At 35.0% G+C, this 22,353-nt stretch overlaps 1 protein-coding gene across 2 annotated transcripts in view; it reads left to right on the top strand.

The window, feature by feature from the left end:
• The first annotated feature begins 21,411 nt into the window (after positions 1–21,411).
• und (methionyl aminopeptidase und) overlaps positions 21,412–22,353 on the top strand; it is a 40,709-nt gene continuing 39,767 nt past the window's right edge. For both annotated transcript variants that reach the window (XM_081742073.1, XM_081742072.1), the window contains exon 1: positions 21,412–21,580. In XM_081742073.1, coding sequence (XP_081598199.1) covers positions 21,436–21,580 — 145 coding nt within the window. In that variant the 5' untranslated portion in view covers positions 21,412–21,435. The remainder of the gene's footprint in view (positions 21,581–22,353) is intronic.

Here is a 22,353-nt window from a genome sequence, read left to right as displayed (position 1 = left end):
TTCACTGCTAGCTTCTTATTTTAGATACTGTATATTTGCAACGAAGAGGGAGGAATGCACCGGTGATATATATATATATATATATATATATATATATATATATATATATATATATATATATATATATATATATATATATATATATATATATATATATATATAGAGAGAGAGAGAGAGAGAGAGAGAGAGATTTTTTTATTTCCATTCAATAAGGTTACATCGGTAATTCTATCACCAATATTTTATAAACTAGACTGTACACTGTTCTACAAATTTAAATTTTTGTATTTATATTCAACGTATAGACCCTAAGTGCAGATTATATTTTATACACAAGTTCTTGCTCGTTGAAGGTACAAAGAACATAATTGTATGTCCATATATTTGCGAAGGCTACAATATTATTTTGAGATACAGCTTCTTTATAAGCATTATTTATAGCATACTTTAAACGGCGAATATAGATACTCAAAAAATCCAGAGAACAATTGAAACTGCAACATAAATGATATCTATAGACAATGTATGTTGTACTACGTGCTAAAAAATCAAAAAGTTAGAGAGAGAAATAGCAGTTGACTTTTTAGAGTTAAAATAGCCTACCATGAGTTTACTATTAGGTATTTCATTTAGGTCCAAAACTTTACAGATTAAAGTGCTTACAAATTTTCAACCTGGCTTAACAGCATCACATTCATAAATTATATGTAATCCTGTACCGACTTGCTGGCTGAAAAGACACTTCGGACCATCTAATTTCTTCCATTGATACAGTCTTCCAGGAGTTATTAGCCTATCATGGAAAAACCTCCATGAATTCTGAGCATCATATCCAATTGAGGGAAATCGGCATATTTCAGTCCACGGAATCCTTTCATTTGTCCAACGACATTTATTTGTAATTGGATTAGGAGATAACGATCGAGAAAGTACCTGTCGATACAGCGTTTTTGATGTTGTTGGAAAATGTATAGTATCGTTTGTTCCAAATTGCAAAAAAGTATACTCAATCTTATTTTCAGCCATATGATCAATTCTTGTCAAAAATTGTTTCAGTAAATTCTTAAATCTTCTTAAACCAAGTGTCAAGACACGTTGGGAGCATTTTGTGAGATTTGAATAATCAAAATGGTCCTCTTCGTACCAACTACCAGTCTCCAACTGCATATACAGATAATCGCTTCCATTCAGGACTCAAAGAAATCAAACCCGTGTTTGATCGAAATATTAGACAGTTGTAAACGGGCAAAGAACGAAAGAAATCCAATGTTTTTTTTTTTTTTCAAATTTGGATAGACATTCATATGCTTCCATGAATTAATAACAGATGAGTAGAAAGAATTTAGACCATTAATGCTATTTGCATTAAAATCCATAATAAAAAAATGGACAGGGTTTAATGGATGTGTACAGCAGGATGATAAATGAAACAAAATTAAATCATTAAGAACTGAATGAAAATTTGATCGTAAAATATTTGCTATAAAATGTAACCGCAACGATATGACTTTACTATACATATGCACTGTTCCTAAATCACCTTGCATTACTGGAGAAAATACAAAGTTTGGGTGTAGCCAATGATGTCTATTCCAGAGGAAATTCAAAAATAATTTATCTATTCGCTGTATAGATATAGATAGATAGATAGAGAGAGAGAGGCAGGGGTGGATCCAGGACCGACTTCTGGGGGGGGGTTGTCATACTGCTACTTTTAAGGGCTCCAAACTTTGGGATGGATTTTATTTATATATATAAAATAAGAAAGTTTCCTCTTCTGGGGGGGCGATCGCCCCACCCCCCCCTGGATCCGCCCCTGGACAGAGGTTTAATAAACTATACCGACAAATTTTAAGAAGCGATTTCTCATATCAAAATAAGAAAAAAATAATATGGACCTGTGGGGAAAAGTGAAGCGCACAGTTTCAAAGCTAGGGCCGTCGAAAAAAGTAGAAAAATACATTGCCAGAGGCATTACTTCGAACTCAAGGAACCGTGCAGTAGCAGATCATAGCGTAAAGAAGTGACACATTCGTCATCCAATAATTGATATTTCAGCATTGTGCAATGGGTGCGCAAGGATTCCCTACAGAGCATTTTTCCAAAACGTGCTTCTAACAGAATTTCCAGATAGGTACAGACTTCAAGGTGGGTTTAAAGTAGGCGAAAAGTAAGCCTTGACAACAGTTAGTACGGAATGCTTCTACTGATCACAAGTGTTAGAAACTAGCTCCGTGATTTGTCCTGTTCGGAATAACACATGATGTGATTTATTTTTCACATTTTGAACGGCCCTAGCTCCGACTATGCACTTTTGGCCAAATACCCACATGAACTTTTTCAGTATATATACACTGTTCGATAAAGGTTTCTCTAATTCATCTGCACAACTATATATCCTAATGGCGGCTCTTGAGGGAAGACATCGGTAGGAAAGAAAACTTCATTGTAGCTTCAGAAAGCTGTACAGAAGAATTAGTGCATTCTTTTTGCTTTTAGCGATAAAGTTTAAATTTTTACCGAGTGGCTCCCTCAAAAGTCACTACTGATCTATTTTGGATAATTTTTTTTCTAGGTCTAGCTGCAGTGTTTCTTGATTCCGTCAAACAACCTTGTATGAGGTCATTTCCTAGGTCACTTTTAGTCTATCGGTACCCATTGAAAGACTGCTTTTGTCCACTATTATAGCTTCTTGCAAGTTGACCGACCCCACTGCCATTTCAATGTCTTTATTATTACGATTAGAAGAAAGTTGTCTCATGCAAGTGCTTGTTTATGTGTAATTAATCTAAACGTGAATGTTTATTACCACTTTTGTCACTTTTCTGACGCATGAGATTATTCTTTTCCCATCTTTGTGAGTAATACCTTGCATTAATCTAGTGGCGATTAATCTAGTGCATTAATCTAGTGTCAGCTTCTTGCTGGAGGGGAATTGAGGGTCAAAGGATTTTGGGGGAGGGGCAGCTACTTTTATACTATTTTATATATTGACCTACCTTACAATACAATATCTCTGGAGGGCAAACGATGCTACCACAGGGGAAGGTGCGCCTGCTCCTTGCCTTCTTTGTCGTCGTCATTGCATACATTTTTCTATGCTTCGTTATGTAGTAGGCACACGGTGTCTAATTTTGTTAGTATCAACGCCTCAGATCCATATATCAAACTCAAAATAGGCACAATACACTGTCATATATGACAAAAATACATGGCAAGTATTGCGCAAAGTAACGATTATGAAGAAAAAAATGAAGGTAACATATTTGGGTTTAGAATGGGCAATTGTATAGATTTTGTTTTAGAAAGCCCTCCTTTGGGTCCTTTGAGCCTTCTTTTTTTAAAACTCAGGGTAGTTACAATTAAATTTGGAAATAAAATACGTAATTTTTAACAGTAAGTTACGTACACTAAATTATCTGCACACAAGGGGTAAAAGTAAGGGGGAACGTGGGGAGACGTCGTTCCCCCACTTTCAGATAATATCTGTGGCGTCCCCCTGCTTTCTAAAACAAATTACAATGGGCAAAGATAGGTACGCGAGACGACTTGACGTCATGCGTTTCCCTACCTTTTCAGATCCACTGTTACCCCTGCTGCACACCATCTAAAAAAGAAAAAAAAAAGAGAAATATTTTCATTTACTGTATAATGGAATATGTAATATTAAAGTGAGTGATTTCTATTCCCATCGAAGTGAACCCGCGTAGCGTAGCAACTAACATTCTTAAATTTTGCTGTTTTTCTCAGTTCCTCGGCAGATGTGATCGCCGATGAACGTTATCCCTGACATGTAACGGACTTAAAAGGCCATAGATGCCGATAAAAATAGGTGTGGGTAAGATTTGATCCTAATCTGTGGAAATTAGGTATGCTAATCAACAGACCACGCCAAAAATTGGTAAAAAAAAAAAAGTTCATTTTATTAATTTTCATCTCACTTTCTTCTTGGCTGACTCTTTGATGATTTCCAGTAACTGCAGGGGTGTAGCCATGGGGGGGGGACATCGGGGCCAGCCCTAGGGATGACGAGTCGAGACAGGACTTTCCTGATAAAATTCGAGTCGAGACATCACTTTTACAGCATATTTTCGAAACGAGACAACCACAAATCTTGTCTCGTGCGCATCCCTAGCCAGCCCCCCAAATGATTTCCTGCCCCGCCCCCAAATGACCAGGTTTTAGAACATCATCGTAAGATTACCTAGCTTCAGTCATTTAAAAATAATAAAGTTTAGGCCTAAATATAATTAATAATTCACGGTAAAATAGTATGGGAAAATAAGATTTTACCATATTAATCGAAAAATAATATGGTATATCTTCCTTATACCGATCGGAAAATAGCATGGTATACTTTTTTTTGACAGCAGATTATACAATTTACTACGATTTTATTTGACAGTTTGAAGACAAACAAGGTACTATAAATACTACCATAAAACAATGCTACTAAACTAATTTGTAAGCACATTATATTTTTATATGCTTAACCAGTTTTTTTTTTCAAACCTGTTTTTATCATGGAAAATTTGGTGTAAAACAACATTCTTATTCAGTTTTTTAGTCTGAATGTCTTTCGCTTTTTTATCTACTTGGTGTAAAACAGGAAGTGAGATATTGCTGTTATTAAAATAATTGGTTTTTTAGTCACGAATAATTAATATATATATATATATATATATATATATATATATATATATATATATATATATATATATATATATATATATATATATTTTAGGAAATCTTAAAGAAATTAAGTGCAATTTCAAAGAAAATCAATCTTATGTAGATAGGTTCTGTGTACAAGGCCTTAAACTGAAAGAGTTATGCACAAATGTATAACGTTTGCTCCAGGGCAATAGTTCTTCGTTAACCCTCGAAATGACAAGCAAGCTTGCGATATTTCATAATGATAAGGTGAGGCTATGAGGATCATACATATTTTCATTTATTATGAACGCGGATACCTACAGGTAAATGTTTCTGTTTTATTATAATTGTGCGTAATTGTAGTTGTAGTTGTTAATAACTCTATCCGTGATTACCACTGTTATAAATAGTGTTTATTCGTTTCTTTGATCAAACTTCATTTGTAATGGTAAATGATAAAAGTTAGCAATTCGTCACATAAAATAATGTATAATGTTTTGATAGTATACATGTTTTTGGTATATATAGTTTAGAAGAACCTAAAGTTAATCGCTCACAGAGAACGGTTCACTTCTTTTGACAACGTACACAAATTCTACTCATCTTGCTGAGCTGTTTGCAGACATTTTTCTTAGATATATTGAATGTTTGTTGCTGCATTCTTGACTTTTTTTTTTTCTTCGGATCACACACACGACAACTTCTATGCTTCTCTAACTCCGCTTGATTGTCACATATCTGGGCACTCCTGTAGGGGAGAGGGGGGGTACATTTGAACATCAGTTTTCGAATATTAGTTTTTGCTTCCAAACACTCAGTAAATTTCCTCCTAGAACTGTAGCAAAAACTAAATATAATATACATTATATTTGCCATAAAATAGAGTACTTTGTTTGATCTTGTCATTCTGTGCAAGGGCGTGTCGTTCAAATGTACCCCCTTGGGGGGTAGATTTAAACAAGCATGGGGTAGATTTGAACATACGTGGGGCAGTTTTGAACAAACCATTATTTTACTAGAATAATCGTTATTTTCAGGATGAATTCGTTTACGCCTAACAAGGCTAATGTGGGAAAGCACCATTAACGGTTTAAGGCACAAGAATTAACCAATCGCGTATGGCAAGGAAATAATAATAATAGTAATAATTGCTGAAACATATATGCAGGCCCGTATTTATAAATTGTGCGCCTTTGTGCTCTAAATAATTTGCCTCCCCTTCGGAAACACATCTGAATTGAGTTGAATTCATAGTTTTTGGGGTCACTGAGATGAATAGTGACAGTTTTAATCCAATTCAACTTCAAGGTCATACTCAACTCCCGAGTGAGGCGGGCGAGAATTTAAAAATAATCGAAAACGACAGATATTAGTGTTGAATTCACTGTTTTCGAGGTCGCTGAGTTTAAGGGTATCAGTTTTCATTATGTTCAAGCTCATCCTCACCCCTTAGGGTGGGAGTAGGTGAAAATGACTTTTTAAAAATAATCAGATAAGCTAGCTAATTAATAACTACTATAATTAGAACGAATTAAACATTTTCTCGCTCTTGCGCGGGACTCTGAGTGTGATAGTATTAAATATAACTTTATTGTGAATCTTTTTTTAAAAAAGAATCCAAAATTTTGCCGCCCCCTAAATTGTGACGTCCTGTGTTCGAGCACAGAATAGTAGTTACCTAAATACGGGCCTGCATATATGCTGTACGTTATACGTTACACACACACACACAAAAGGATATGTGGACAACATATCTATAGGCGTAGGTGAGATCTGAAGAAAAATTTAAAAGAATACGATCATCGTAGCATATCTGTGAAAATATGATTATGATTCACTTTTTAATTTTGCTCGTCATACCTGGTAGGCTTAATGGAAAACCTATTACTACTAGCAATCTAAGAGATCTAAGAAATTACATTTTTTTCACCACTAACCGGGTACTGGACACAAAATTTATTCTACCCTAAAATTCTGCAAATCAACATGAAATGTCAGAATTTTTGCAGTACGCTTTGTCTCTCCAGAAGTTGTGGGATTAGAAAGTCTACACACAATATCAGCAGTTGGCACTGAACATTTGTCTTCCTTGTCTGACAACACAAACATGTTGGTGGTACTCAGTGGCGTATTTAGGGGGTGGCTTCCGGGCTTAAGCCCCCCCCCCGAAATCTTACTTAGTATAGTAAAGTAAATGAAATATCTTGCAGAATTTTCACATTTCCAGGCAAAGCCCCCCGAAAGTTAGCAAAGCCCCTCCCGAAACAAAATCGTAAATACGCCACTGGTGGTACTTATAAGTTTCAGAAAAGTAGAGGTAGAACAATGTTCAAATGTGCCCCCTAATTTTTGTTCAAAACTGCCCCAACCGGCATGATCAAGCGGAATTTGGTAATACCCAGATAGTACAAACTATTGTGAAATACAAAGGGCAACATTAGATAAGTAAATTAATGTACTTGCTTCTGCAATGAATGGCAGATAATATCAAAACACAGGCTTCTGTCAAAAATCTTACAAAACTTCACAAAAATTCCAACTTTCCACCCCACAAACGTAACAAAATACTGCTGTTCATCAACAGTTACACTAAAATGGCAGATAACAGTTGACCGTCACGCAACGCAGTTTTGCCAAACTAAAAATTTTGAAACCACCAGATATGCTATTATTTCTAGCCTGTTATCTTAAATGTTCAAAGGTACCCCCTGTTCAAATGTACCCCCCTCTCCCCTACATCACGGCAGTTCCATAGCCAATTTTGTACCATTATGTAAGCTACTGATGCTACGTCAATTGATGTGTTTTATCAATGCTTCTGCTACTGAAATCAAAAACAGACAGCAGGGTGAGGCCTCTAGGCTTAGGGGTTCCAAAAACAGAAAGAAAAAATGTTACTAAAATTGCTGGCAATTTTAAAAATGACAATGCTTTTATCTCGCACATAAGAAATGAATAATAAAATATAAGTATTCAGTAATCTACTGAGTAATTAACGGGCACAACGAGGGCTCCTAGGCATAGGGCCCCGGTGCGTTGCACCGCTTGCACCGCCCATTGTTACGACACTGTCTGTTAAACGTGAAATCACAAATAACCGCAAGTCAGGTTTGAAATCCAAAGTTATAGGTTGGAGCTCAGGCGCTTAGATTGCCATTGTAGCATTTTAATAGATAGATAATATCTGGCTTATTATTCTTGTGTGGATGGAATTTATTGTCGTGATGCAAACTGGATAAAAGTACAACTGAAGAGATTACCTTCGGAACACAAGATACAAGTGCGGATTTGTCATTATTAGACGTTGGATTTTTATGCACTTAAAGTTCATGAAACATGCAAGCAACTATGTATTCTGTTAAATATGTTGAAATATGCACTTAATATGCACTAACAATGAAATAAAAGAGAACATTTTTAAACATGCAGCAATGTTGTGACAAAATTTTGTAGGCGAAATAAAACATCGAAAGTGTACTTTACCTTTCAGGAATAGACAGTTACAGTTTATATACAACTAACTTCTTAAAACACACAGACTTTTAGATATACACTGATATAAGAACACGATCTCTAGTTATTCTTCACATTTGTATTTTAGAGTGGATTTACTTTACACGAAATAATACATCACGTTTCTACACCTTCCATTATATATAGGATTTATACCTTCCCATAATTAGCCTTACAGTATATCATTAAATGCTTTTATTCATTTTTTGGTGTCAGTTTCTGACATTTGTAGCCTGAAAATTACCTGTTAACATCAACAGATATTACTGGACAATATTTTAGAAAGGAGTAAGCTTAGTATCTATATTTTGTGGTAAGTTGAAATTTAACTCTTGAAGGTATTTCCCATAGTTTCAATTGTTTTGTGGTCGGAGTTTCTGGCAATAACATCTTTCGATATTTCTTTTCCACAGAACGCCCGATTTTTACCAGGAACTGACTGGAGCTCGTCCCGAACTTCATCAACTCAAGTTAAGCTGAGCACCATTCCTCGCGTCTTTTGTTTCTGAACTGATGTGGACATGATATTACAACATCTTTATCATTGTCGGATCTCTCTTAGCGTCTTAGCAATTATAAGCGTCTTTGCTCTTCTGATTGGTCGCTAACAATATTCGTCTTCCCATAAACCATGCATTCTTCCATTCTCCCATGCAAAACGACGTTCTGTTTAATTGACTTGTAAATGCACAGAAAATACAAGCCAAAACTTGATTTATTCCATGCTGTAAACATACACATAAAAAACTTCTCGAAAATGTGAAATATGCTGTTAACCACTAATATAAGCTCTAACCTTTGAAATATGCATTTATATGCATTATAAAAGTTCAAATTCGAGCAGTATTATTGTTGTTAGAAAGCCCTACCAAGTTTAAGAGAAATGCATTGCATATATATATGTAAACAAAATATGCATTTGCATAAAAATCCGAAGTCCAGTCATTATACACGAATAAAGATGTGTGTGGCTCTCTGTGTTGCATAAAATATGGTCACAATCTCTTAGGTGAGGAAAAATACACTGAACAGTAAACTAGTGAGGAATAAGCTGAATTTCAAATAACCTGCACACAAAAAATACATTCACTGCAATAAGTTCACCTGCCAGTGCTGCCATCTAGTGACCACTGAATATTGTAATGACGAAGAATTTAAAAGAAAAGTACTGACCTTTCATTTTAGCTTCGGAGGCTCACTTTGTCATGGTTAAGTATGAAAAAAAACTTAAACAAGTAATTAAAATAACATTCAAGCTGAATGAGGCATATCACGAATGAATATACAGAAGACGCTGTGAGAATTCATAAAATATTAAAAATCTTCAACTTTCATTAAAGCAGCTTCTTAATTAAAATTTGGTGGTCATGAGGTTGAAAGACTCATCTTGTCATTTCTAGGGTTAAATATAATAAAAACTATCTGGAATATAGTTTATGGAGAAAAAACAAAATAAATAAATAAATAATAGTAATAATAAGCTATAAAACGGAACGAAACCAAAATTTTACGGTTTTTTCAGACCTAAAAAAACACTAGCTGTAACACGATGTTTTTGGCTTTGTACATTGTAGCTGCCCCCCCTCAAAAATGACGGGCCCCTCCAACATAAACCTGCTGGCTACACCCCTGTGTAACTGTTATGAAATACATGCCATTGTTAGGATTATTTGTGTTACAATTAAAAGAACAAACAAGAATAGATACAATCTTCTAGTTAACAGCGTATCTATCTATCTATCTATCTATCTATCTATCTATCTATCTATCTATCTATCTATCTATCTATCTATCTATCTATCTATCTATCTATCTATCTATCTATCTATATATCTATCTATCTATCTATCTATCTATCTATCTATCTATCTATCTATCTATCTATCTATCTATGTATCTATCTATCTATCTATCTATCTATCTATCTATCTATCTATCTATCTATCTATCTATCTATCTATATTCTGAACCCTCTTGAATTAACTTTTGCCTGTTTTGATGCTCTGCACAATGTCTGTCTAGCAATGGCCTTCCAAGTTCCTTAATTGGAAGTATTTCCTCAACGGAAAGATGGGAAAATGACTTTTTTAAAAATTATTTACAGAATTCATGACGTAGAATTCATTCAGAACTTGTAGATCACGCAATTAGAACACACACAACGGTAGTAAATCTAATAACTGAAAACCAAAACCCCTGATTCAAAACACACTCCAGAGGTACAGTACATGAATCACGAATGCCACACACACACACAAACACAGAAAGGGAAACAACAGTCCACCCACATGAGGCTAAACAATGCTTATCGATGTCATACGTTCTGAAAAGCAAACTTTGGAACCCGTCAAATGTAGGTTCAGCATGTAATAGGAGCCAAAAGTCAAAGAACGTTTAAACAAACAGCATTGCTAACTAATCTGATTTTCACGAAGCTTTGCACCCCTTGTAAACAATGCAGACTGCAGTGCAGAAATGTTGCCAACTAATTAAACAAAAAATGTTATATGCAATTTTGTGCTAAGAAATGAATAAACAAACTGAAGGGGGAAAACAATGAGATTAAAAACAAAATGGCATGGGCTTGTGATAGGAGAATCAGGAACCATTTTCTCTCGTTTGCAGTGGCGTACGCACTGCTCTCCTGAATCTTTGAACTACTATGTAAACGCAGACACGCACCAGGAGGAAGAAGGGCAGAACGCTGAATTTCTTCTACCAATGTAAATTACAACTAAAACTTACTATCCCCACTCCTAACGTTTCCTCTAGCTGAGAATCTGCCTAAAATGTTAGGATTCAGAGCCACTATTACATGATGACTTAGTGTTCCTACTAGCAGATCTATGGTTGGATGGATGGATTAAAGTTTATCGTCCCCTTCAACAATAAGGTTCTATGAGATTTGGACCTACAGCCGAACGAGTGATTCGAACTACGTGAATTTCCTCCGGAAATCGAACGCGGGTCACCCTCCCGACGACGAGTACGTGGATCATATAGCAACAAAGGAGTTAATTATCAGATTTAGAAACATGTGCAGTTGTACTCACGACTTCTATTCAAAATTGAGATCTTGGGGGGCCGCGGTGGCTCAGTGGTAGAGCGTCCACCTCTGGCACATGGGGTTCCTGGTTCGATCCCAGCTCGCGCCAAGTGAACCTTGTGGTGGACAAACACCTTGTGCGTGGGTTTCCTCTAGGTCCTTCAGTTTCTTCCCACTTTCTTCATTCCACCACTTCATTCATGTTTTCATCGTCACAGTCTCCTTTATCCTAGCTTGCATAATCATGGGACGTAAAACTCAAAAGATTTTATTTCATTTCATTTCAAAATTGAGCTCCTTGTACGTTTCCATTACAGGCGAGCGAGTGTTTGGAACAAGCAATTGATAATTCTGCAAGAACTTGAAAACTACTGAGTTTACTTATTTATTGAATAGAGAATGTATTATTTTATTTCCTTTGTTATATGCAATAAAATACATATAAAATATATATTGAATCCTCGTGACTTATCTTTTCATTTGATATGTAACAGAAAAGTTACGCCATAAACTAATATCAGTCATGAGAGTATGAAGACTCTATCGACATCCAAGAAACTTTTTAGTTTCTACATAGGAATAAAGACATATTATTTAACATGCACATAGTACCTCCTCTTACTTTCACTGCAGCCAGAAAAAAAATAAGACTCAAAAGTTATGAATATTCCTATCCAATATTATAAAAATTCTTAAATGTTGAAGATTTCTTTGTACATTATTTCATTTCTGGCACCGAATCCATTCCGAATCCATCCGAATGAATATTCGGTTTTTGCATCCTTTAAATGATCATTTATTCTGATCGCATTTTAAAAAGACGATATACAAATTATAACTGAAAAAACTAGCCTCATATTACTTCGTAACGAATCACTAAAACAGGTTTTATCCTCTTTAATTTCTCTCTATCCCCCTTACTCTCTCTCTTTCTTTTTCTTTAATTCACTATTTCCTTATCTCTAATGAAAGGTCAAACAAAGATCTGAAATACTATAAGGAACTTATTATCTTCAATAAGAACAGCGAGTTTACTTGATTTCTCTTTTTCATTTTCTTAGCCCATTTTCATGAAATGACACAACTGTTTGACAACCATTCTTTGTGAAAAACTGAAAAATAACTATGAGTTAGCAACATTGAAAATGAGACTTATAACAGTTTATTCTTTCATCAGCAAATAGTGCACAACAAATGCAATGTATTATGGTAATTAATGTATTGTTAAGGCACAGTAAGAACATTTAGGATCCGACTCAAAGTATGTATCTATATGGGATCGAAATCTTGAACCAAAATCGAATTTGTAAGGGAAAACTGTTACAACAAATGACAAAACACACGAAGTGCGCGCCACAATTAAAAGATGTCGCCCAAGGAAGCCAGCAGGTTACATGCTGCTCCGAGTTATTCTATTAAACATAAACAAGACAAACCCGTAAGTGCAGAAGAAAAGCAAATACTTTACCAAACGATATCAACGTTGTTCAATTCACTTGAAGAAAATTAAGACATATAATAGCTAATTTTCATGTTCTCATAGAATACTTATTTACTTACTTTGTAGTACTGAAGTTAGTATTTGTACATTCGCATGCTATACAATGTAAGAAAGCACATCAATAAATTGAACTTAAGGGGGAAAAGTACCATCTGTTTTTCATGGATATGGGTAACGATTTAGGTCAGCGTTTCCCAACCGGTGTGCCGCGGCACACTGGTGTGCCGCGAATTGGCCGCTGGTGTGCCGCGAGGAAATCGAAACAAATTATTAATTCTATAGGAACCAAATTGCAAGACATAGGGGAAAATGTATATTTGTATTTCATATTACTATGAACCTCTATTATAAATCTACAATTTTAAGTTTCATTGTTACTTTTCTGTACATTTTTAATTTTGAAAAACGTATTGATCATTGTCATGATCATTATTGCGTCTTTATTGTTGCAGACTATTTCGTAACTTGAAATTTTAACTCATCATTCAATAAATTCCACAAAGCATACTTTCCTACATTTGTGTTTTAAAAGTATAGGAGATTTGTTTATTTGTTCGTTATTTAGTGACCTTCCCTTTTAGTTAAAGGTTAGATACAGTTTTCAAAAGAAAAAGTGGATTTTTAAAAACCTGGGTCCTATATTTCATTGCAATTGTTTTCTATTTTAAAATTAGAATAAAAAAATAAGTATAATGATTTACCACGGGGTAAAATCAGTGATCGAGTTTTCTTCTCTGTAAGGAGATCAGTAATCACATAAAAATACCACGGTATTTTATATTTACAAATAATAGTAATATATATATATATATATATATATATATATATATATATATATATATATATATATATATAGAGAGAGAGAGAGAGAGAGAGAGTATGTATGTATGTGTGTGTGTGTGTGTGTGCCGCGAGAATTCAAGTTACACCTGTAGTGTGCCGCAAGTTGAAAAAGGTTGGGAAACGCTGATTTAGGTAATACATGAAAAAGAAACAATCTCCCATAATGATAAATATGCTTGCTGTAACATACCAGCACCATCTCTTTATCGTTCAGTTGATAATTTGACATAACTCATTGTAATTTCATCTATAATTACAGTTTGGAGGAAAATAACAATGTTCAGTTGCTCTTAAAGAAGGGGGGTTTATATAATATTGGGTATTTTTCCCTATATCATGGCAATGGTGTGAGAGTGAGACGAGTAATGCACGTCGCAGTAGCAGAAATACATGCACGTGCTACAGCAGAAATATTGCGGGAAACAGACGAAACAATTTACTCTTCACCAATCAGCAAATAGTCGTGCGCGCAATGATACAACATCAAGTTACGCGGTTTGTTTTTGAAAGGTGCAAAGGACTGTGAAAAACGCTTTAGCCCCAAATGCATTGTGACCAATTCATTACAGTTTCATATGAAAAGTTAAATCTTTCAATTTAACGCCAAACGTTTATGCTAAGCGAGACGGATGATTTAGGCAAGTGAATGATGATGGAATGAGAATGTGGAAGGAAACGGGAGTATTATGAGGAAACTCACGGACACGATGTTGTCCATTACAAACTTACTTGGCCGGGCATTGAACTAGGGATCCCATGCACCAAAGGTAAGCACTACCACTGAGCCACCATGTTCTTATATGGAAAACTATCAAAAGTATATGATACATTTATTTTATACAAGAAATACATATATACTAAAATACTATCTACAGATGGGGAGATGGTTTACAATTTTTAGCATAAACTACTGGCGTCGTTAGCTTTTGAAATCTGGGGGGGGGGGTCGGACGAATCAAATTCAAAATCCTCTTTTCGACAAAAGTTATGCATACAAAGTTGTATTAGTTTCTTTAAACACATTTGACTAAAATCTGGGGGACGCGTCCCCCCCGACCCCCTCGCTAACGACTCCCGTGCATGTCTGTTTGGATAATATTTTGGGAAGCAGAAATGCGATTTTTCATTACATCAACTCAGGTTCTAAGGATTACTAGAATTTCTGTAATACTTGTCAGAAGCAAAAGCACCCAGGTTGTTGTTCAACGAATTTCACTGTCTTCAGAAGTGAAGGAATCATATTAATAATTCTTGAAATATGATACTATATATTGACTTATTATTATTTGGTTCTCAAATAACTGTACAAGAAGTCTTCATTATCTATATAAACTAATAATTAAATTGTAAACGCGTGTTTACTTTTATTTGTTTTCTGCACTACCACATATTGGTATTTTCTTTCTTATTTTGTAATTATGCGATCACTTTTTTAAAAATTTATATTATTATATTGGTTTATTTCAGCACAATTCCATAATTTAGATATAATTATGAATCAATAAAAATGAATGCCACTTGTTAATTGGTAATGAAATAATATTCAGAAATCTTATTTAGCGCGAAAAGTCTTCTCATTCACTGAAAACCGTCCCGCGTTGCACGCGGACTGCAACGACCAGGTTCTTTAATTCCTGAGATAGGTGAAAAGCGACTTAGCATTTGCTCCAATGTCCGTGTTGAAGAAATCTGGTCGTTGTATACTGGCTGCAACGTAACATAAATTAGAGATTCTTTGACGGGTTGTTTTCTGCTTTTTAAAACGGATTAATGGATTTTACAGTTATAGAAGTAAAAAATGTTATTTAAGGTATGTAAAGGAGTAATTAAAAGTAAAATTCTTCACTTCTTTACTACTACTGCTAATATTTATTTTCTTGAAAATCTTTGGTCGTTGCGCAACGCTGCAACATTAACATTAGCTGCCACTGGCAAATAGTAACCGGAATTACTGAAAACTTTCTCATCAATTTGTCGAAATTCACATACACCCTTTCTCTCTCGGATTCTTGCAACCACTTTAACCAATCAAGAACTTGTTCAAGCGCCTTGCTCTGTACTATTGTGCCTTAAGATCTCAAAAATAATCCCTAAATTTTAATTTTTTAAAAAATAATAGAAAAACACTGTGATAGCATGTAATTTATGAGAGACTAAAGAAGCCATTCAAATACAGTATATCCAAACATAGGAATCAATAATTATACAAAATAGGAAGGATTGACGGCGCCGACTTCCCAAAAATTTATGTGGGTGCATGTCAGTGGCGGAATGTATTATCCTATATGTTTTCAGGGAAATCTCAATATTTAATTGATTTGCTTCTAGTTAAAATCTTTTACGAACACTGTCATAAAGGGCTGTGGTGTGATAAAATAAAATACACCGGTACTATAAGGATAAGTTAGGGCTGTCCTTTGCTCAGTCGGTAACACGGCTGACGCAAACGCAAGAGAAACGAGTTCAAACCAGGGTCCAAACTAAAAATTTTGTGGGTTTTCCGCACCCAGAAGATTATGTGTATGGGTGTCGGAGCCCCGGAGCGCCCACGTAGTAGCCACCCATGGGTAGTGTTGTAAAAAAACGGTTTTTTTTCTGTGAAGTTTTTTTTCAATAAAAAACATCGTTCTTTTTCATGTTTTTTTTCAAAAGTCTGTTTTTTTTTCTGGCAACTATTATTTATTGATTTATGTTGCAGATTATTGAAAGAATCAACAGAACTAGAGTCGAAGCCCTCGTAACTTACAAATCGTTTGTTTCTTCGAACCTATACGAGCAAAATTGTGTAATTATTCCTTTCGGTCCCAGGCCATTTTTGGCGTTTTCCTACATTTCCAGTTAGTGACTTATTGCTCAAAAACAATTCATTCGATTGATATGGTTAAGGCCTTGTTTTTAAGAAAATGGATGTGGCTATTTTTTGGTGTAAGTTGCATTGCAGTGTTACCAACGGGTGGGAAATTATTGAGGGAAATGTAGGGGGGAAAATTTACAAAAAATCCCTAACCGAATTTCAAAATTTTTTTGTATCTAGCACCACTGCTGCTATATGGGTTCAAGTAACCTAAAGAAATCTTTGGTGTGTTGACAAGGTACAGTGAAATCCTGAAGTCGCTGGCTTCCATTCAAAGAGGGAAAGAAAAAATTCTGTCATACACATGAAATTTTGACACTTTTTACGCCTAAGAGGCAAAAATCAAATAGCCGGGGTACAGCTTCTCTAATTATCCTATTGAAACTTTTTATGGTGCGTTCTGTAGGGCAAAGAGGAAGCTTTCAGGTAGTGGTACGTTTGTTTCAATGTAGCCAGTAAGAGGGTAATAATAGAGAGGAAAAGGGAAATTTTCCGAATTTTTCCCCTAATAGCGGGAATTAATTGTTTGGCTGGAAACGCTGCCATCAGACAGACGAAAACTATTTGAAAATAAACCGTAGTACTCAAAGAATATATCCTACAAGTATCATGGCGATATATAACAAAGTAAGTATGAAATTAAAAAAAAATCTCATTCTACCTCAGAAATTCACCATTTTCTTACCATTTCCAGAACATGGTTTATTATAAACCTCAACTGTACTTCCCCTAATTGTTCTAGTGAAACTTTTTATGGTGCGCTGTGTATGCTAAGGATGAGGCTGTTAGACACTGGTACATTTGTTCGAATGTAGCCAACAAGAAGGAAATAATAGAATTAAAAAAGGGAATTTTTCCCAAAATTTGCCCCTAAAATCTGGAATTAAAATTTTTTGTAGCTAGCAACACTACTATCAGACACACACAAACTATCTTAAAATAAGCTTTGGTATCAATCTAATATATCCTACAAGTTTTGTGATGATATCTAATAAAGTAAGCATGTCAATAAAAAATATCTCATTCTATCTTAAGAAAAATCACAGTTATCTTTCCAATTAGAGAACAAGGTCCACTGTAAAGCTCAACTGTACTTCCCTTAATTATCCTATTGAAACTTTCTATAGTGCGTTGTGTAGAGCAAAGACGAGACTTCCAGATACTTGTACGTCTGTTCCGATATAGCCAACAAGAGGGAAATAATAGAGACAAAACATATAATTTTTCCAAAATTTCCCCCTAAAATCTGGAATTAAAATATTTGGTAGCTGGCAACACTGCAACCCGACAGATGCAAACTACCTTAAATTAAACATTGGTACACCACTAATACATCCTACAAGTATTATGGCGATATTTAAGGAACAAAGCTTCTAATTATCAAAAAGATATTACGGTAAACAGAAAAGTAAGGAAAAACTAGAAAAATCAAGGGCTAGAACCTAAATATGAATTTTACGTGCGTCCCCTAATTACCCCATTGTAACGATCTGTACTTTCGTTTGTTAAGTAAGGACAAATGTTCGATTGGCGTAAGTTGACTTGCACTCGAACGTATAGGTACGGATTTATAAACAAAAATTTCTAATGTTTTGTTCAAATATAGGAGAATTTTAATTTCCCTAATTGGCAACACTGCGCGCAGGCCCGTCCAATTTATGTCAACAGTTAGGTATCTATCCGAGGTATCTACCTGGCAAGTCTTAAGGATATCTTTCTACAACGAAGGAAGCTACAAGGAAAAAAAGTAAAGGAAATTTGAAATTAGAAAATTCTCGAATTTTTTACTGGGGTGAAATTTGAGAAGGAAATTCGACACCAGAAGAAAAAGAAATTAATATGATAAACTATAGTCCAACCACATTTTGCAAGAACAATATCCCGATATCTTAGTGTCCACACTGGAGCGGATTAAACAAGTGACACACCTGTGTGTGCCATTTTGGACACCTGGGCCACCGAGTACACGTTTGATTACATTTTTTTGACTAGTAACTCGTGTTGTTGTTGTAGTTATAGTCTCGACTAATAATAATATCATTGTAAACAATAACTTTATAGGGAAAATTTTCTCTCCTTTTTACATCTTAGTTCCAACATTGTTGGTGAGAAATGTCGAGTGTTTCAAAATAAATTTTGGGGTTTTAAGTCTTCGTAGTACTTACTACATTTTACGTACAATTATGAGCAATGCATCAAGTAAAAGAGCACCTCAAACAGTCTTTACTACAAGTGTTCAATGTGAGATTCATTCATCACACGGCACACAACTAGTCGATAGGCGAGAAAGGCCCATAAATTTTCCGCCATATGGCACAAAACACATTCAATTTAGGGGAGTTTCGTTTCAATTGTACCATCTCCTGAGGATTTGCTGACTGCCAGATGCAAACATTATGAGTGTTCACATTAGCTCTTGGGTGAAAAGTCGATTTATCACTGTAGACGATATGATCCAGAAAATTTTCATTGTTATGCAGGAATATTTCACTTGCGAAATTGGCACGTAAACCGTAGTCTGTAGGTTTTAGACCTGTAGCAACTGCAAACAATAAAGACGTAGTTGCAAGCGTCTCCTTAATATTCTTCACACAGACGGTTGCACTGTACAGGTTCAGTCTTTATTAAAACACAAAAAGCTTTCTGCTCTCAGTCTCCATCTTTGCTACTTGCTCTTTGTAACGGCAGACAGAAGAAACAATGCATGTACATGCTTGCGTACAAAACTGTTTGAGTTGCTCTTTCATGTGATATAATATTTATAAGTTAATTGTAATAGATACTACAAAGTTTCAAAACCCTAATATTAATTTTGAAACACCCTGCATTACTTCAAATTGAGTCATCCTATATTCAGGTCCTAGTCAATTTGATGCCTCGTGCAATGGCATAATTTGCCGCCTCCCCCTTTCTCCAGAAAGAACAAATCTTAGAAGTCATGATTTTAAGTATGCTACTCCAGCATGAACAACAAAGGGGAGGGTAAGTGCAGTCGCACTCAGAAAGGCTTAAATACTTACTAAAAATGCAATTCCGTTGTGTATGTTTCTTTTTCTTTAAATGTGAATCTATTATGATAGTGAAAGATAAAGCAAACACACCTGCAGAGGATAGAAGGTAATCCTTTTTATAGAATTCACTATCGAGCTTCAATCTCAATGTATCAGTTTGCAATTCCAGTGCAACTAGCTCTTTTATCTTTATTTCTTGATTTTTCTTCTACATCTCCTAACATTTAAAAAAAAAAAAAAACTTGTTTTTATCTTCAATGATAAGGAACTTGCTTCTGACAAAAACAAGACTACTTTCATATCAAAACTGTGATAACATACGAAATGGAACTGATATTCACTACTATTCGAGAATTGAATTCTTGCATTTGACAACAATCAAGCAATTTGTGCTCGGATTTATTCGACCATTTGCTTTAGCATTGTCCATGTGGCCTTAAACTAATGCAACCTAAACATAATTTATGAATGTAGTATTCAAATAGAAGGTCAGCTTAGTAAATGTAACTACCATCATCATGAAGTATGTTTCCAACAAGAAATATTTAATTTAAATAATATACTTATGATAGATTTTGCCGGACCATCCAAGCTTGCCGTTCCACGCAAATGCACGTGTTGCATATATACAGTGGCGTATTTAGGAGAGCTTCCCGGCTTAAGCCCTCCCCCGAAATCTTACTTACTATAGTAAAGTATATGAAATATCTTGCAGAATTTTCACATTTTTAGGCAAAGCCCCCCCGAAAGTTAGCAAAGCCCCTCCCGAAACAAAATCGTAAATACACCACTGCATATATGGTAGAGCCGGCTCTGCATATCATATATATCTAGTCGACAAATTATTTATATATGATATTTAGAAAAATACTATTAGGCAAATTAGTATTAGTTTTTACCTTTAGACAAGTTATTGGAATTTTATACTGTTCGTGACATTATTTTCGTACTTATTAAAGGCCTGCTTTCACGAAAAAACAAAATTTCATTTCTACTTTTATTTCTTAGTTGATATTGATGAAAACTGCTGAAACCCGAATTGTTAGTAGGTATGGTATTCATGTAAATTGTAAAATATTTGTAGCGTATCAGTATCTAGCGTTTAATTTATGTTGCATTTTACGGTGATTACATCTACATAAAAATATTTCATACTTAAATAGACGTAAGATGCATTACAAATGACTATTTGAAAAAAAAACGAAATTTAGAAAAAAAAACGAGAGGCAATGTTTTTTTTCTAAAAAAACGTACGTTTCTGAAAAAATACGAACCGTTTTTTTTTTCTATTTACAACACTACCCATGGGAAGGATTATTGTAGAAAATCTGAAAATCGAAGTTAATGTGGGAGCAGCTGCATCCATTGCACCCACTGTTGCGCTGCCTATGATCTGAGATCGAACCAAGGGCCCCATGCGCCAGAGGTGAACGCTCTACCACTAAGCTACCGCGGCCTCCGTTTTCCGTAGGAAGAGGCAAAGTTTGAAGTCCTTTGTTGTTGTTTCTAATATTATTAGTAATAAATAAATAGATAGACTTTGGTATACGAGACTCAGCTCGGGATAGGGGAGAAGAAAGGATTAGCCCAAGAATTGGTTTGCATGCTACCAGACCAGTATTCACGGATAATTTTTTAGTAAAATGCCAAATACTTCAGTATTTTCCTGACCAACTTGTGTCAGTTAACAAGCGTTTTTACAACTGAAGTTGGAAGCGTAAAGAATTAAAGAAAATATGGAATAATTAAATTTAGTAAATATTTCTCTTCCTAGGAAACTTAATACAAATTATTAATTCACTTTAATTTCAACGAAGGACCACGGAATATTTTTTAAAAATGTGCGTAAAAAAAGTAAGCCAATCTAAATTCAAGAAAAATATTTTCCTATGAGAAAGGAAATTATTTTCTCCCAGTGAATCATTGGAGGGATATTTCAACTGTTCACTAAGAAACTTTAGGCTATGTAGCTACTACCACTGTAACAGCGCATACTTCTGCTTGAAATAAAATGGCTGCGGTCTTGGAAGAGGTCGGGAAATCCGAAGAAAAACTTGAAAATGGAGCTGTGGATGAGCTGGATGATGTAGAAGGAGAAAATACCGCTACAGAAGCATCCAAAAAGAAGAAAAGGAAAAAGAAAAAGAAGAAGGCTGGTAAGAATTTTAATTATTTCATAGAAATTCAGGTAAATCAAAATATTTTTCACGTGCACTGTCGTTTTGGAAGGCAAAACTACATACTCATACCAGCAATGGTATAGGGAAGGAAAGACACTCAATATCTTCGCGCTGTACCATGAATTAAGGATCTTAATGAGACTAACATATAACTTCTATTGTTACAATAAATGTAAAATACATATACAAGGAGTATAGCATTTCGATTCATAGTGCAAGGTGTATTTGTATATGCGCTTTATGCAATATTCTCGATGACGCAAGTAATTGTATCTAACATTCATTGAAACATACTCTACTATGCCTTGGCACCACTGGTATTGCTGCAGGATCGGCAGGAGGATGGGATGCAGACTAGTACAGTAGTGGTCAAAAGATCAGATATTTCGAAGTATCAATCAGTTAACTTAGTGCAGATAGACGAATTGTCGGCCTTGGAAAAATGATACAGTTTAATTTTTGGGGCTGATATTTAGTATCTCCCCCAATCTTGCACATATAAAATTTACAGTGTGTGACTTACAAGAACTTAGAAGCACAAAGGACCTTTGTACTTCTACCTTTATCACAATTTAGACATAAACAAGGTACTCTGTTCTGGAACCATGAAACGAGTTGGGGGAGATACTAAATGCCTTCCTTTTTTTTTTTTTTTTTTGGTACAAATCACTTCTATGTATATGATAATATTGATTTTATTACAGGTAGTGTCTTTATTGGGTTCTCCCAGTTCCTCCCACTTTATCCTT

Source organism: Thermobia domestica, chromosome 16 (genome assembly GCF_964235325.1).
Source record: "Thermobia domestica chromosome 16, izTheDome1.hap1.1, whole genome shotgun sequence".
NCBI classification, from domain to species: Eukaryota; Metazoa; Arthropoda; class Insecta; order Zygentoma; family Lepismatidae; genus Thermobia; species Thermobia domestica.
This window is presented reverse-complemented; position numbering and strand designations above follow the sequence as displayed.